Below are 18205 nucleotides of genomic sequence, written 5' to 3'. Positions count from 1 at the left end.
GGGTTATGGCATGGAACACAATGGTTATTTTTCTTCCTTCGAGCTGGAAATTAAATGAAGGAAATTACTTGAACATTTTCTTATCCTATTCAAGGTCCATTAACATATAGGTGAGAGACTAAAAATAATAGTTTCATACCAATGCAAAGATACTATAAATGGGATGAAAGAGTTAATTCTTTGTGCCCACCTTGGGAGATTCCACATTCCTTTTCTCTGATGCTATCAGAGAGAGCATCTGATATCTCCGATATCTTCTCTGAGAAAATTATGCTCAGTAATTTTCATTTTAGTCACCTCCTATAAATGCACAAAACAATAACTAGGTCTGCCTCTCAACAATGCTGAATATGGTTGATGAAACTTTTTGTCTAGAAACACTCGTTTATCTTGGCTTCCTTATTGTGCTCCATTGTTACTTAGCTTTTCTCCCTAGTTTCATTGTCTTTTCTTTTCCCCTTTATATTAACACGGTTCACCTGTCTTTCCTTTTGTACTCACTTCCTACTAATCCCAGTATAAGTAGTCATAAATACTATTATATATGAATGACTTCTAAGCAGATCAACTTATTAATGGATTTTGTTGAAGCTCAGGTATTAGTTGAAGGTCAAATTAACTCAACTGTACCTTTTTTTCTTAATGATACACTACTTTTTTCACTTCTAAGTTATTTTGTTTTGTTTTTATGATTTGACTTTTATCATTTCATTATCACCCTTCTCCTCAACCCTCTCACTACATGACATAACTATAATGCGATTGGTTTGTGTTCTTAGATGTAAGAATACGGAGTTAATTATTGAATGTTTATCCCACAATTTACTATAAATATTATATGGCTCACTCAATTATTTTAAAATGTATTTATGTTATTATCTACACTTCTTGCACTGGATTATTTCATAGATTTTTAGTATGCAATCAGCAGTAAATTTTTAACCATTATGTGATTATAGCTATCCAAATATTTTCAGTCTCTTTGTCACCATAAATACTATACACTTCGATGAACATTTTTGCCCACAGGCACAGGTCTGTATATATATTGCATATTTTGGAGGAGTCGACATTTATTTAGAATATGCACATAGAAGTGGTATTCTGGTATCACCACCTTAGTGGGGCAGCCTTTAAACTTGTGATAAAATTTCAACTTAAACAGTGGAACCAGAAGACAATGAAATCGTATTTTTAAGTGCTCAGAAAAAATTCTCTCAGCTGTGATTTCTATATGCAATTAAAACATCCTTCAAAATAGAAGATGAAATAAACATTTGACATATAAACAAAAGATGACAGGAAATACTAAAGTATGTCATTTGGAATATAACATAATCATGACTAAACCACATGCAGAATAAATGTAATCACTAGAAAGAAAAAAATGGGGATTATGAAAAAACATTTGTACTTAAAATTGGAGAAAATAAAATAATGTAAAAGCTAAATATATATAGAAGCAAAATATATACTAGTAATCACAGAAGGAAAGGAGTTAACAGAGTTAAAATCTTATCAGGTTCTCAAAGTAATGTGTAGTATTTATTTACTTTAATTAATTAATTAATTAATTTTGGTACCAGGAATTGAACTCAGGGTGGGTCCTGGTGCTTGCCAGGCAGGCACTGTGCCACTGAACTACATCCCTGCCCAAAGTGTAGTATTTTAAATAGACTTCAACAGGTGAAGAATATATATCGCAGTATCTGCGTTCAGCTTTGTAACTAAAGGAAAGACCTAGGATAAAAATATCATCATCATCATCATAATATCTATTTTATTTGTATGAAAAGCAAAAGATTAAACACACTACTAACTTAAACCATGCACATAGAAAACTTGAAGATATTTCAGTAAGTACTTTAATACAAGTTGACTAAGCAACCGATTGAAATGAAATTATTATCCTCAGTTAAAAATAGAATAATTTAAAAACATACATATTGTATTTACAAATACAAGAAAAAACTTGTATGACTATTGAAAATGAAAAGTTTTAAGAAAGAAATACTAGGAGAGATAAAATTAAACATGTCATGATTACATGCCGAGAAGCTATTATAATCAATAAATTAACTTAGCAGAGTAACAGTATAGAAGATACACGTTCAACAATCAAGTATTTCTAGTCAACAAGCAAAAACATTATTTTTTATTTATTAAGTTTATTGGTGCATTTTAGGTATACAATACAGTGACATTCATCACTGGAAATTAGTACCTTTACATGATATATCTTGGGTTCTTAGTTTTTCCCCATTCTACTGCCCTTCAAACCTTCCATCCCTCCCTATTTACAAAGATTATGTTTACATTTTTTCTTTTCTCATATTGTTTCTTTTCCTTTCCCCTACCACTCCCACTACTTCTTCCCCTTTAGACCTTTTCTTCCTATTTCACATTATCTATTATGCATTTTTTCTCCCATTAAGTTTATTGATACATCTCAAGCAAACACTACAGTCACATTTATCTTTGGGATCCTGTAACTTCACATGATGTATCTTATTTTTACCCCATATCCCCCCTTCACCCCCTTCACCCTTCTCTATTATACATTTTGATCCTTATTTACACTTTCAGTTTCTCACACCAGAGAAACTGTTCAGCATTTACACATGTGCCCTACTTTTTTAACTTATGAGTATGTCATCGATTTGCACCCATATACCTATAAATGGCCCTAGTTTCTCATTCTTTATGGTTGAGCAGCACGCCATTTTATTAAAAAAAAAATTCACATCTTTATCCAGGCTCCAGTTGATGGGCAATTAGGCTGTTTCCAAGTTTTAGCTCTTACAAATTTTGCCGCTATAAACCTCGGTACTCATATATCTCTGTGGTATGATTATTTTAATTCTTTTTGGAATATACCCAGCAGGGGAATAGCTGGGTCAAATGGGACCTCAAGTCTTAGTTTTTTGAGGTATCTCCATATTGATTTCCACAGTGGCCACACCAGTCTGCACTCCCACCAACAATAGAAGGGGTTGTTTTCTCCCCACAACCCTACCAGCATTTGTTGTTGGTTGATTTCTTGATAGCAGCCATTCTTTCTGGAGTAAGGTAGAATCTCAATCCTGTTTTCATCTGCATCTCTTGAATGACCGATGACGTTGAACATTTTTTCATGTGTTTATTTGCTGGTTTTACTTCATCTGTGAAATGTCTGTTCATTTCAAATGCCCATTTTTGAATTGGATCTTTAAATTTAGGTGTTCTTATTTTAAGTTCTTTACATATTGTAGATATTTGCCCTTTGTCTAAGGGATAGCTGGTAAAAATTCTTTCCCACATTGTAGGTTGTCTCTTAGCTCTTGGTTTCTCTTGCAGTGCAGAAGCCTTTTAATAAGATGAGATCCCAGTTGTTGTTTCTTTGTGCTAGTTCCCGTGTTACTGAGGTTTTGTTCATAATCCTCTCTTGTTCCACTGTCTTCAAGGTTCTACCTAACCTGTCTCTCAGCAAGTTCAGTGTTCCTATTTTAATATTTAGATATTTGATCTGCTTTGATTTTAGTTTAGTGTAAGATGAAAGATAGGGGTCTAGTTTTAATCTTTGCCAGGTTGAAATCCAGTTTTTCTAGCATCATTTATTAAAGACGCTAGCTTTCCTTCAGTCAAGGTGCTTGGCTCCTTTGTCAAAGATGAGGTGGCTGAGTGTGTCCGGAGTTGTTTCTGCATCTTTTAATCTATCCCACTGATCCACAAGTCTGTTTCTTTGACAGTAACATGCTGTTTTTATCACAGTAGCTTTGTAGTATAGTTTCATGTTGGGGATTGTGATACCCGCTGTCATGTCTTTGTTGCCTCAAGTTGCTTTTGCTATTCTATGTCTCTTCTGTTTTAAAATGAATTTTTGCATTGTTTTCTCTAGTTATGGGAAATGTACTGTTGGAATTTCAATTGGGATCTCATTAAATCTACATAACAGTTTTAGAAGTATGGCTATTTTTAATATGTTGGTTCTTCCTACCCAGGAGCAAGGGTTGTCTTTCCATTTTGTTATATCCTCTTCAATCTCTTTTTTCAGGATGCTGTAGTTTTCAAGGTAGAGGTCTTTTACTTCCTTCATTAGACTGATTCCAAGATATTTCTTTTTTTTCTTTTTTGGATGCTACTGTGAAAGGAATTGTTTCCCGATCTTCTCTCTTATTGAGTATGTTATTGGTGTACAAGAAGGGTATTGATTTTTTTTTGAGTGTTGACCTTGTATCCAGCTACTCTGCTGAACCTTTCAATTAAATCTAGAAGTCTTTCAGCAGAGTTTTTTGGGTCTTCTATGTAGAATATCATGTCATCAGCAAATAATGACAGTTTAACTTCTTCCTTTTCTATCTTTATTCCTTTATCTTGTCTAATTGCTGTGGCTAATATTTCCAGAATTGTATTGAACAGAAGTAGTGAGAATGGATACTCTTATCTTGTTCCTAATTTTAGTGTGAAGGATTTCAGTTCTTATATCAGTTAGTATGATGTTGTTTGTTGGTTTTTCATAGATAGCCTTTCTATCAGATTGAGATAAAGACAATCTGTTCCAGTTTTCTGTAGGGTTTTTGTCATAAATGGGTGTAGAATTTTGTCAAATGCTTTCTATGTATCTATTGAGATGATCATATGTTTTTGTCCTTGACTCATTTAATATAGTATATTACATTTATTGATTTATGTATCTTCAAACATCCTTGCATCCCTGGGATAAATCCCACCTGGTCAGGGTGTATAACCTTCTGTAGTCTGTTTGCCAGTATCTTATTGAGGATTTTTGCATTTATGTTCACTAGGGAGATTGGCCCGTGTGTAGTTTTCTTTTTTGGCTGGATCTTTCTCTGCTTTTGGAATTAAAATAATGCTTGCTTCCAGGAATGAATTTGAGAAAAAACTTTATTCTTTATAATGGTATCAGAAAATACAAAATGCTTGGTGATAAATTAATATAGTTTGTATTATAATACTTCAAAACACTGCTGAAATAAATTAAGATAGTTTAAGTGGGGGAAAATAATGCTTACAGCTTTGGAGTTTCAATAATCTTAGATGCAGTTCTTCAAAGGTTTATGCATAGGTTCAGCAGAACCCAACAAAAGCTCAGTAAGCATCAATAAAATGTTACAAGCCAATGGTATAATTCACTTAAAATGCAAAGTATTTTAAATAGCATCAAATGATCTGGAAAAAACTGAATTAAAATTGCAAGACTTGAACTATAATAAATAAAAACTTAATAAAGATACAATAATTTAAACAGTGTTGTGTTAATGTAAAAAAGAAATAGATCAATGCAAGTAAATATATTTCCCATAATAGAGGAATGTATATATAAGCAATTGTTCATTGCACTTGTGTGAAGGCAGTTCAATGGGGAGAAGCAAATCTTTTAAACAAATATCACTAAAATTGCTTGATAAACATAAACTTAACTACTTAAAAATAATTATGAACAAAAATTAAAACAAATATGTCAAAGAACACAATGAAATTAAGTTAGGCAAATGTAAATAGTTTACTATATTAGAAAACAGATTACAATTCTAAAAACTATAACTGAAGTGGCAGGAAGCTCACATTCTACCAGTTGCAGCATGGCTCAAAAAGGATAATGGGGAGCCAGGTGTGGTGGTGCACTCCTGTAATCCCAGCCCTCGGGAGGCTGAGGCAGGAGGATCGCTGTGAGTCCGAGACCAGCCTGGACTATGTAGTGAGTTCCAGGGCAGTCTGAACTACATAGTGAGAACTGTCTCAAAAAAAAAAAAAAAAGACAATGAGGACAATGAGGAAAATATTTGACCTTGCTCATATTTTTTTCTATTTATGTGAATTTTCAATTACATTAATAGAATACATGGCTGATGTATTGCTATACTTTTGGGATTTGATGTCTGAGGAATTCAGCTTTCTCTTGGGCTTTTCTTTCCTCATGCATCTAAGGATGGCCTATTATCCTTAGATCACTGAAATGCTGACAACTCTATAAATTTCAGAAGTTCATATTTTCTGTGTCACATCTCAGCTGAGGACACATCATTGTCTTATATTAAAGCTGCTTTCTCAAAATGTTCCAGGTTTACCCAGGAGGAAACTCCTTCCATTGCAAAGATGTAAGACTGTAAGTGTCTGTTTATAATGAGCACAGTAAGTTCTAACACCTTGTCAAGATCATATTGGCTAAATCTCAGAGTTAGATCGATGCCTTATTCTAAAAGTTAGTATTACATTGGCAATGTCCTGCAGAAGCGACTGACCCTTCTCTACTGAAACATGATGCAGATACATGTAAAGCCTTTGCAAAAGAGGTTAAGGGCAAAATTTAAAGATATCAGGCTCATATGGTAATTGAGAAGTTTCTTATCAATTAGAGAAACTTCCATATTATCATTAGTATTAATGTGTTGAATGCTCTTTTATAGCATATCGTATTTTATTTTATTCTAGAATCTAACTGTTAAAATAGCAAAAACAATTCTTTTCCTGTAAGCCAAAACTCACTTTTCCCTAATTATATCACACAAATATCAAACAAGGAAAAACATTTACTAGAAAATGGGGAAAACTAGATATAGAATTGCCATATAACTCAACAGTCTCACTTCTGAGTATTTACCAAAAAGTTTTGAAATCAGTATATCAAAGAGATATTTGAGCACCCATATTCATTGTAACATTATTGCAATAGCCAAATTATAGAATGAGCCTAAATATCCATCACCAGATGAACTGACAAAGAAAATGTGAAGTCTCTCTCTCTCTCTCTCTCTCTCTCTCTCTCTCTCACACACACACACACACACAGATGCTATTCAGCCTTAAAAAGCAAAAAAAAAATCTACATTTTATGATAACATGAATGGAATTAGAAAATATTATTCTAAGTGAGATAAGCCAAATACAGAAATTCAAATACTCCATGTTCTCACATATGTACCATAGAAGTAGAGAGTAGTATGGGGGTTGCCAGACCATGCAAATTCAGAAAAATGGGGAGGTGGTAGCCCAAGGGATCAAAATCTGAGATGGAAAGAGGGAATAAGTGTAAATAAGCCTAATTTTTAAATTAATTACACAGAACACTGAATATAGCTAATAACTGAAAGCTGTACATTTCAATATCATTAAAAGAACAAATTTCAAATAATCACAAAAATGTGTTAAATGTTTGGTATGATGAGCATCTTAATTTATTAAATTTAATCATGCCACATTGTTTTCAACAATTATAACATCGTTTTATACTCACAAATATTGTATACACAACTATAACTTCCTAATATAAAATAAATAAAAATATAGCTTAAAAAAGAACAGGAGGCTACATCAAAGACAAAAAGCCACATGATGTCATGATGTAATAAACCGAGTTTTCATAGAAAACATCAGGTCAGGTACAAATAGCTCACATAGTTTCAAGATGGAGATATTGTGCTGAACAATTTGGAAGTCTCATCTAAAAGCTCAATGTAAAACTAGCTGTATTTCCTTGCCTGTTTATGACATTAATTTACTGAACTATGTTATGGCTATATTTATATAATTTTATGCTGCACTAAATTATATTCATCATAAACAAAAGATAATTTATTCCATCGTAAGGAAGTATGTGTGTATTCAAACACGAATGTGAGAAATATCTTAAAGGAAATATAACTTTTTGTAAAAAATTGTATCTTATTGGATTACCACAAGAGAATTTTATTTTCTTTTAGCTTTTTCTGCATTAAAGGGTAATTATAACAAGAATGAATTATAATTGATATAACTAAATTGTTTGCATTTTAGTCTAAAGGTATCATTTTAAAAATGGAATATGATTTGTCATTTTTTACTTGCTCAAAACTCAATAGCAATTTTGCCATGATGTCAAAATACTAAGAATGAAACTCCTTGCAAAATAAATAATTTCTGCAATGAGAAAATATTCAGGATATAAGGAGACATTCTGTGCACCTGAAGTACAGGACATAATGGAATTAAAGGCAGGAGAAGATATGCAGTTGGCTTGAATCACACTCAAGGAGCAAACAAGAAACTCAGCCTTTATTCAAGTGAAAGCATTTAGATGACTTGTTTTAAGCAAGGTAATGCTAATTCTAGAAAGATCAGATTGATGACAAGGAGAAAAAAGTATGAAGCCGTGAGAAACAAGTGCAGTGAGGCAGCTTACAGAGACATGGTACTGAGCAGAAGGGGCGCAGATGGGTGAAGGAAAGGAAAAGCATTGCTGTGGAGAGGGCAGTCTGATTTGACAGTTCCAGGCTTGGCTGGTAGGGCCAGAGGATAAATAGTATATGAAAAGTAGCAGAATTTAAGGAAAGACACTAAGTTGGAACATAATAATAAGCATTCCATGGCAGTTCCTTCAATATGATGGATAGTAAATTCTTATTTATTAAACAGAATAAAATTGCGATTCAGGGATCATAGAGTTTCAGGGAAACAGAATGAGTTCTACAGCCGTGTTATACCACCTTGTACATGCCGGTAACAACGCTGTACTGTACATTAAGAGTTGTGGAGAGTAGATCTCACATTAAGTATTCTTGCCACATTTATTTTTAAGGAGCACCTTATTATTTACACCTAAATCCTGTCTGTATAGTTCCCCTAGGATTCAACTAGCAAAAATTTAAAAACAGGATGTGTCTCCACCACGTGTCTCCATCTACCTCCCAGTGAAGGTAACTGTGACTTTAGATTTACCTTCTGTCGGTACTACTCCAGAACCATCTAATTTATCTCTACAAACTACAAGGGATGGAATGCAAAATCCATTTTGCTATACCATTGAATGTTAGGCCATTGAAATATAGTATATAGAAGACTCTAAAATTAATGTTTAATGAAGATTATACTCAGAAAACATCTCTGAAAACATTCCTCCTCTCGTGAAAATGTCTCCATCCCTGAAGGTCTCCAACAGCTCCAGATCCCAGGTCTCTGAGTTCATCCTCCTGGGCTTCCCAGGCATTCACAGCTGGCAGCACTGGCTTTCTGTGCCACTGGCTCTGCTGTACCTCTCAGCAATTGGGGCAAACATCCTCATCCTTGTCACCATCTGCCAGGACCCTTCCCTGAAGCAGCCCATGTACCTTTTCCTGGGCATCCTTTCCGTAGTGGACATGGGCCTGGCCACCACCATCATGCCAAAGATCCTGGCCATCTTCTGGTTCAATGCCAAAGTCATTAGTCTCCCTGAGTGTTTTGCTCAGATCTATGCCATTCACTGTTTTGTTGGCATGGAATCTGGTATCTTCCTCTGCATGGCTTTTGACAGGTATGTAGCTATTTGTCACCCTCTTCACTATGCAGCAATTGTGACCAATTCCTTAATCTTAAAAGCCACTGTGTTTATGGTGCTTAGAAATGGCCTGTTTGTCATTCCCGTGCCTGTGCTTGCAGCCCAGCGTAATTATTGTTCCAAGAATGAAATTGAACATTGCCTGTGCTCTAACCTCGGGGTCACCAGCCTGGCCTGTGATGACAGGTGGGAAAATAGCATTTGCCAATTGGTCTTGGCATGGCTTGGAATGGGGAGCGATCTAGGTCTCATCATATTGTCCTATGCCTTGATTCTGCACTCGGTACTGAGATTGAACTCGGCTGAAGCTGTATCCAAGGCTCTGGGCACTTGTAGCTCCCATCTCATCCTCATCCTCTTCTTCTATACTGTGGTCGTAGTGCTTTCAGTAACCCACCTGGCAGAGACGAAGACTATGTTGATTCCAGTTCTACTCAATGTGCTGCACAATGTCATCCCTCCTTCCCTCAACCCTATGGTCTACGCGCTCAGGACCAAAGAACTTCGGGAAGGTTTCCAGAGGTTGTTTCGTTCAGGTTTGCAAAAGAAATAAGACTTAAGAAACCTTCATCATGAGGTGCAAGAAATTTAGCTTCTTCTCAGCTATGTAGAATTCCAAAAGTAGTAGAGGAATAAGTGAACACCTTTGATATTGCCTTTTTATAGTTCTATATAAACAACTCTGAAAGCTTTCAAAATGGAAAAAAAAAAAACCTGAAACCTTCACAGATACTCCAACTGGCAAGAATTAAATACATAAATTTTTGTAAGAATATGGAAGGGCTATCTCGCAACTCAAGCAAATGGGTTGGAAAACAGCAGTACCTATCCACGGTCACTTCCGTCTTCCTTTTACCCTCAGGAAAAGGAGCTAAAGGCTTTCTGATATTAGTCTCTGGGTACCTAGCATCCATTTTTGTTTGGATAACCCTACTTTCTACTCAGTTAAGAGTAAATTTATTAAATTCTCTTCAAAATTCTACTTGTGTGTGCCTTTTGTTTCTTCTCGAGACCCTGACTGACCTGTTAGCTTCCTTTGTAAACCTCCATCACCTCTACTACCCTGTGCCTCTGCTGCTGACAGTACAGCCTAATATAGGGCAAGCAGCTTGAACAGATGTGAAGATCTTTAGATGAACAGAAAAAAGACAGCTAAATGTAAAGATACAATGCAGTGTAAAGTATAACATATTAAATCTTGTGTTTCTTTTTTCTTATTGGTACTTTTCAAATATACATTATGATCACATTCATCCCTGGAAATTTGTACCTGTACATAATATGTATTAATTCTTCTTTTCCCCTATTCCCCCTCCCTCCCTTCAACCCCTCCACCCCTCACCATTTGCAAAACACTTCGTTTCTGTTTTTCTTTCTTTTTTTTTTTCACCTTTGAGTTTATTGGTACATTTTAGGGATACAGTACAGTTATATTCATTGTTGGGATCTTTTACCTCTACATGACAAGTCTTGGTTCTCATTTTTTCCCCTTACCCCTCCCCCCCTTTACTCCCTCCTCCCCTCCCCATCTACAAACACTTTATTTTCATCTTCTCATTATCTCACATTTTTTTCTTTTCCCTTATTACCCTTCCCCTACCCAATCCACCTTCCCTACACCTTTAGCTCCTTTCTTCCCATTTCTAAATGTCAGTAATCTTATTAGGATCTAATGTATTACTGCAGATTATTCACACCAGGGAAACTATTCGGTATTTACACATGTGTCTTTTCTCATAGTTTTTCTTACCCTCCTTTCCTTTCCTCACCCCCCCTTTTCCCTGTCCCATTTGGGTTTTTCTTTTCTTTTTTAAAAATCCTTTTATTTTATTCTTTTCTCAAGCTTGTAGACATTCTAATTTCTTTACATTTGCATCTAAGTTTTGATGTCAGATTTCTTGTGCCCCTAAAATATATTGCTAGAGGTTTTGTGTTTTGTTTTGTTTTAGAACTGTATTAAGTCTACAAATCAAATAGGGAAGGACTGACAGTTTTTATATGAGCACAGCATACTTCTACATTTATGTAGGTCTGTTTCGATTTCCTTCAGTACTATTTAGATCCCAGCATACAGATCGTGTACTTGTATGTTATATTTATACCTACCTGTTTCTTTGGAACTATTGTAAATAGTATTTATTATTGCATGTTCCTATTGTACATTGCTAGACCATGGCCTTTCAGTATTCACAAGAGAGCAGGAAACCCCACAAATACCAAAATCCACAGACACTCATTTTCCTTTAAAAATGGCGTAATATTTGTATACAACCTATACACATACTTCTGTATGTTTTAAATAATCTCCATGTTATTTTTATAGCACAAAAGACAATGTAAATGCTATATAAATAACTGTTATGTTATATTCCTTAGGGAACATGACAAAGAAGGGCTTAGTTCAGCCATAAATTTTTTTCACGTAATTTTAATCCATGGTTGGTTGAATCTTCAGATGATGAACCTGAAGAAATAGAAGGCCAAATGCATAGAAAATAAAGGCTGGGTGTGTGTGTATCATATCCTGTGACCTTGCTAAATTCTAGCTTTTTGAAGATAATTTGGGACAATCATGTTGTCTGTCAAGGGAAGCAGTTTTATTTCTTCTTTCCCAATCTCCTCTTCTTTTACTTCCTTTTGTTGCCATATTAATGCTGACCAGGATTTCCAGTAAAATGCTGAACTGGGAAGAGGTTTATAGTAGACATTCTTGCTTTGTTCTTGTTCATGGAAGAGAACTTTCATTCCTTCACCATTATGATGTTAGCTCTAGTTTGTTTTATGTTTTTCCTTTTATGTACAGTGGAATTTAATTTGCTAATTTTTTTGAAGATTTCTGCAGTATATTCATGAGGTAAATTGGTCAACAGTTTTCCTTTTACTTTATTGTTTACTGCTTGTCTGGTTTACATAATCAGGTTAATTCTGGCTTCATAAAGAAAGGTGGAAAGTGTTTCATCATCTTCTAAATTCTGATCCACTGAACTGACTGCTTTCCAGGGTCATTGGTTGGTTTCCCCACTATTAACAGATGGGAACACATTGCACTGAGGTCCAGCAGGTGGCTCAGCTCCTTGTCTGTCCCTTTCAGGTTCATCTTTGACCACTCCTCATGGGTCAAACCTCTAGCAAAACTTCCCTTGGGCAGTACATGGGCGGGATCAGCAGCCGCCTTACTCCAGGCGGGCTGCCATCCCCTGACAGAACTTGTGGGTCTCCTCAGATGGACATTTTTTTTTCACTAAGGGGCCTCAGAACCAGGCTCTGCTCACCCCCTGGATTTTTCTTATTATTTCACATTATCTATTATACACTTTGGTCCTCATTTACACTTTTCAGTTTCTTACACCAGAGAAACCATTTGGTATTTATTTGTGTGCTCTATTTTACTTGAGTATGGCCTCAATGTCCATCCATTTAGCTATGAATGTGTCTAGTTTATCATTCTTTATGGCTGAATAATAATCCATTTTATAAAAATAAAACCAGTTGATGGACATTTGGGCTGTTTCCAAGTTTTAGCTTTTGCAAACTGTGTAGCTATAAATGTGGGTGCACATATATCACTGTGATATGATGCTTTTAATTATTTTGGGAAGATACTCAGCAGAGGAATAGCTGGTTCACAGGGAACATCTAATCCTAGTTTCTTGAGGAATCTCCATACTGATTTTCACAGTGGCTACACCAGTCTATACTCCCACTAGCAGTGGAGAAGGGCTCCTTCTTCCCCAAAACCTTGCCAGTCTTTGTTATTGGTCCGCCATTCTTTCTGGAGTGAGCTAGAATCCCAGCATTGTTTTCATTTGCACCTCTCTGATGACCAGTGATTCAAATGCTTATTTGCTGTTTCTACTTCTTTGTATGACAAACATCTGTTCATTTCAGATGCCCATTTTTGGTTTGGGTCTTTAAATTTGGGAGGTCTGATTTTTGTAAGTTCTGTATATGTTCTAGAGAGCAGATCTCTGTCTGAGAAACAGCTCGTAAAAATTTTTCCCACATTGTGGGTCATCTCTTCATTCTGTGGGTGGTTTTTCTTGCTCTTTAGAAGCTTTTTAATAAGATGAGGTCCCAGGTGTTGATTCTTTGTGTTAGTTCATGTGCAACTGAAGTTTTGTTGTTGAAGTCTTTTCCTAGGCCAGAGTCTTCAAGATTTCTACTTAACCTCTCTTCTAGCCTGTTTAGTGTTTCTGTTTTAATATTTAGATATTTGATCCATTTCAATTTTATTTTAGTGCATGGTGAGAGATATGGGTCTAGTTTCAAATTTGGGCAACTTGAAACACAATTTTTCCAGAACCATTTACTAAAAAGGCTTTCTTTCCTCCAGTGAGAGTATTTTCGCTTCTTTGTGAAAGATGAGATATCTAAATATGTCTGGAGTTGTTTCTCAATCTTTTAATCTACTCCACTGATCCTTGGGTCTGTTTCTTTGTCAGTACCATGCTGTTTTTATCACAGTAGATTTGTGGTATAATTTCAAGTTGCAGATTATGGTACCTCCCTACCTTGTCTTTGTTGTCTCTCCTGGTTCCAAATGAATTTTTGGATTGTTTTCTCTAGTTATGGGAAATACACTGATGTAATTTCAATTGGAATTGCATTGAACCTATATAGCAGTTTTGGAAGTATGGCCATTTTGATTATATTGTTTCTTCCTACCCAAGAAGAAGGGATGTATTTTCATTTTCTGATATCTTCTTATGTCTCTTTTTTTCAGAGTGCTATATTTTCCAGAGCAGAGGTCTTTTACTTCCTTCCTTAGGTTGGTTCCTAGGTATTTCTTTCTTGGAGATGCTATTGTGTAAGGAGTTGTTTCTTCAGTTCCTCTCCCAGTGAATCTTCTGTTCATGTACAGGAAACCTATTGATTTTTGAGTGTTGACCTTGTGTCCAGCTACTCTACTGAATTTGGCTATTAAGTCCAGAAGACTTTCGGTGGAGTTCTTGGGGTCTTTGATATAGAGTATCATGGCATCTGCAAATAATGACAGTTTAACTTCTTCCTTTCCTATTTGATTCTTTTTTTTTTCCTTTCTCTTCTTTCTCTTGTCTAATAGCTGTGGCTAATGTTTCCAGAACATTCAATATAGGACAGGAGTGGTGATAGTGGACATCCTTGACCTATACCTGATTATATCATGAAAGATTTCAGTTTTTGACCATTCAGTATGTAAATTCTGTGCCTCAATCCAACCTATTGCTTTTTTTGAACATATGCTTAGAACATGACATAAAATATTTGAGGCATTTTATAGGATATTGTCATCAGTACAGACTGAAGATTTACTTGAGATTGGGGCAGCTGCACGAAGAGATGTAGAATCATGGAAATGTCTGAACATGTGTTCAGTTTTAGTCACTCAGCTCAGCCATGGGCACTAGTGTGACTGTCCTCAAGCCTTGAGCTTGCACGTTTTGTAGCTGTCCTAGGTACCTAGTCATTCCTCAGCCCTCAGGGTAGCCTACATTTACAGCAAAATACACCACAGTGGCCCTGTACCAGTATATGTATTTATTTAAAATGAAGAAAAAACACACTATAGAAGCTGAAAATTTTCAGATATCACAGAATCCTAAAAACTTATATAACATTTAAAATAATTTACTATCTGATAAATTATCTGTAACAAAATTTAAAGTATTTATTGTGATATAATTTCAGGTTTACAAGAATGTAGCAACAGTTGAATAAGATATTCTGTATATTCTTTACAGAGACTCATGGACTATTTACATTTGGGGCCATTTACTGTATGATTTTCTGGGTTTTTTTTCTCATTGAGTTTATTGGTACATTTTAGGTATATATTACAGTTACGTTCATCATTAGGATCTTGTACCTTTACATGACAGGTCTTGGTTCTCATTTTTTCCCCCTTGTCCCTACCCTCCCTTCACCCCCCCTCCCCATTTAAAAACCATTGTCATTTTTATCACGAGGGTTAACATCAGTTTATTCACAGCTTAATATGTATGCATCATAAGCCCAAGTTTTTGTTTTGTTTTTCTTACTGGGGATCGAACCCAGGGAGCTTAACTTCATCCTCAGGCAATTTTACTTTGAGACAGAGTCTGGCTAAGCTTCCCAGGCTGGCCTCGAACTCACAATCCTTATGCACCATCCTGGATAGTAGCTGGAATCATAGCATGCACTCCACCATGCCACAATTGATATTTTGAGGAATTTCTACATGGCTCTAATAATATTCCTCATCAACCTCTCTGGGAAGCTAGCTGACCAGGATCAGAGCCTATAAGGGAGAGGGGAAGTGGACATCACTGGAGACCCCTGCAGTATGTACCAACCTCCTGTGAGCCACCACAGCCCTGGTGAAAGGTTAAAGAGTACACAGAGCAAGACTTATAGTGAAGTTGAGTCTTGGTTCCTGGTTAGTGCTGCTGCTGGCAGCAAAGACAAAGACCCCCAAACAAGTCCCATATTTATTGAATACAATCAGGAGAAGGCAATAGGGACCTAGGGTGCTTTGAAGTCATCTAGTGAATTACTGCCGAACACCTGGCACGATGGCATCAGGGAGGGCTGTCAGGGAGTGAGCACTGCTTGTCTCGCTAAGACAGAAGAAACCAGTGCTGGGACCAGGTGCAATAAGTAAACAACCCACAAGGTCAGTGAGAAGTGATAGTTCCAGGGAAAGGATTTTCACTGGGGTCATGCTGACCTTAGTTGCATGCAATTCAGCAGGGCCCTGCCCCTTCACAGATGAGGGCTTAGGCCTCGGTAACAGCCATTATTAACAAAGGAGCAATGCTAGCCCCACTCTGCTAGCTGACATGCCCATTTCAGTCACACAGGGCTTCAGTCTGATTCCTGATATAAAAAAATATTGCCAAATTAGGGAAGGCAAGAAGCAGGTGCCACTCATTCCTCACTAGTACTGGACAAGTATGCCTCCTACAAGAGCCCGCTCGATTTGATTCTTTGTAAATGGTTCCTAGACTGAATTAGGAAGTACAAAGAATTCAGAAATATAATTTAAATTAAGTATATAAAACTAAACGAATAAGGCAACAAATGCACACGTCTTTGTGGGTGACTGTGCTTAAAGAACTTTCAACTTGCGTGGTACTGGGCTTTACTCAGAAAGAAACACAACTGCAATAATGATTAAAATCATGAATTTTCATTGAAATAGCTTGTGTTCATTCTTATGCCCCACGTGTACATGCTATTACACAAACACGCAGGTACAGAGGTGCACTTATGGAGTAAATCCCTATTTACATGTCATCCACTTTGTCCTCCTCTCACGGCATTAGCTCCTATATCAGCAGTTGTTTATAATGTCTGCCCCCCGCCAGCTAATTTGGAGTGAGCATTTATTTGCAGTTACGACGTGTGGACCAAGCCAGAAGAGGACCGAGTCTGTGTCCCCAGTGCAGCACGCTTAGGGGGCGGGGACTGCCACCATGGGGGCTCCCTTGGCAACCGGGCCACTATTCCTCCTCACCAGCAGACTCTCTGCAACATGGAGTCCGTGAAGCAAACAGTGGGTCTCTTGGGGGCAAGGGGTGCCCTGGTCTCACAATCTCAAAACCCAAAAAGCTGAAGGGGAGCACGGCAGCTCTGTCCCCCTGGTTATGTGTCAGAGAGGTACAAGTCTGGCTGGGACAAGTGCACCACTCGTATGTCTCCTGGCACACTAGTAGAGGCCTAGCTCATGCGTTGAGCCTTGTCTACGTCCAGCTGTGGCCTCACCCGTCCCCCAGTTGGATGCCTCCATCGCCCGTCCAAGGACACTCCAATAACCAATCCTGTTAAGCCAAATATATTACTCCCCCTTTGCCACTCCCTCTTTCAAAACTTTATAACTGCTGGCTGAACTTATTAAAAGCAGAAGCCTTCCAGAAACCTCCCCGGAGTCTGCTTGGTGATTCTGCACCTTGCCCTCCCAGTCCGAGCTCCAGAACCTTATTCCGCAAGCGGGCTTGAGGAAGACAGCACTTATGGAAGCAAATGGAGACATGGTCCGCGTGGAGCTGCTCCTCACAAACTCAAGGAGAACCGCGAAACTGTCCTTGTCCGCCTCAGGCAGGGGGCCACCCAGGATCTCAGTGTAGAGGCTGCCGCGGCTGCGCACGGCTCTCCAGGTCATGTGTTTGGCATCCGCGAGCCTGGACTGGACATATAGAATCCTTGTCTTGTTATTAGAAGTTATTTCCTCTGTTACATTCAGCCGATTATCAGAGTAGATTGAGGTAGCTGAAAGACTGTGGTCCTGCTGACCGTTCCCTCGCTTACCTGGGATCTTCGGGGTGGGTGGGGGACATCAGGAGCGCCACAGAGGCCCTGGACCCAGGTTATTGCAGCAACTGATGGAGACCCTGGAGCTCTCGCTGCTGCGGCTGCCAGGGCTGTGCAGACTAAGAAGGGGCATGGTGTGGCTGGCGTGAATGGTGGCACAGGGTTTATCCCCTTCCTTCTCTCTGTTGAAGCAGTGGTTGTTGGGGATCTGCTGCAGGGAGGATTTCACCATCCGGCCTCTGGGGTTCTAAACCAGGAAAATCACCACTGTGCCTCTCCGTGCCACCTCTGCTGCTCTCCTTTCGCCTCTAATGTTCTGAAATAGTCCCTTGAGATATTTAACACAGATTTTTCTTTAAATGCTTAGCTCAGTAGACTCTATCAAGTTATTCAGATGTCGAGGGTCATGCATGTACAATATTATTGTAATTTTTTTTTTTTTGAGGGAAACTCTGAACACCTGGGTCAGATTACTTTCCATCTCAGTGTTCTGCTTCCTGGAAACTAAGTATTAAAATGTATACAAAAGGGAGAGTCATGGTAGTTATTTTAAGGCAGTAAGATGCAAGAAGAGAGCCTATTATTGCGTAAGAATAGTTGTAGTAGCCTCAGAAACCTGAATGTGATTCCACTCATCATGTTTGA

The 18205-nt window shown here is 37.4% G+C and overlaps 1 protein-coding gene and 1 pseudogene across 1 annotated transcript; one reads left to right on the top strand and one right to left on the bottom strand.

Moving 5' to 3' along the window:
* The first annotated feature begins 8882 nt into the window (after window positions 1–8882).
* LOC104865869 (olfactory receptor 56B1) lies at window positions 8883–9845 on the top strand. Its single transcript, XM_010629629.2, has one exon. It carries the CDS (start codon window positions 8886–8888, stop codon window positions 9843–9845), a length of 960 nt encoding a protein of 319 aa, XP_010627931.1. The 5' UTR covers window positions 8883–8885.
* A 6907-nt stretch (window positions 9846–16752) lies between these two features.
* LOC104865868 lies at window positions 16753–17792 on the bottom strand (annotated as a pseudogene).
* Between the last annotated feature and the right edge of the window lie 413 nt (window positions 17793–18205).

Source organism: Fukomys damarensis, unplaced genomic scaffold (assembly GCF_012274545.1).
Source record: "Fukomys damarensis isolate Sample0158 unplaced genomic scaffold, DMR_v1.0_HiC HiC_scaffold_16, whole genome shotgun sequence".
Taxonomy (NCBI): Eukaryota; Metazoa; Chordata; class Mammalia; order Rodentia; family Bathyergidae; genus Fukomys; species Fukomys damarensis.
This window is presented reverse-complemented; position numbering and strand designations above follow the sequence as displayed.

Excerpts from the sequence above, each read along its gene's own strand:
- LOC104865869 (XM_010629629.2), top strand. The coding sequence starts at position 8,886 with ATGTCTCCATCCCTGAAGGTCTCCAACAGCTCCAGATCCCAGGTCTCT.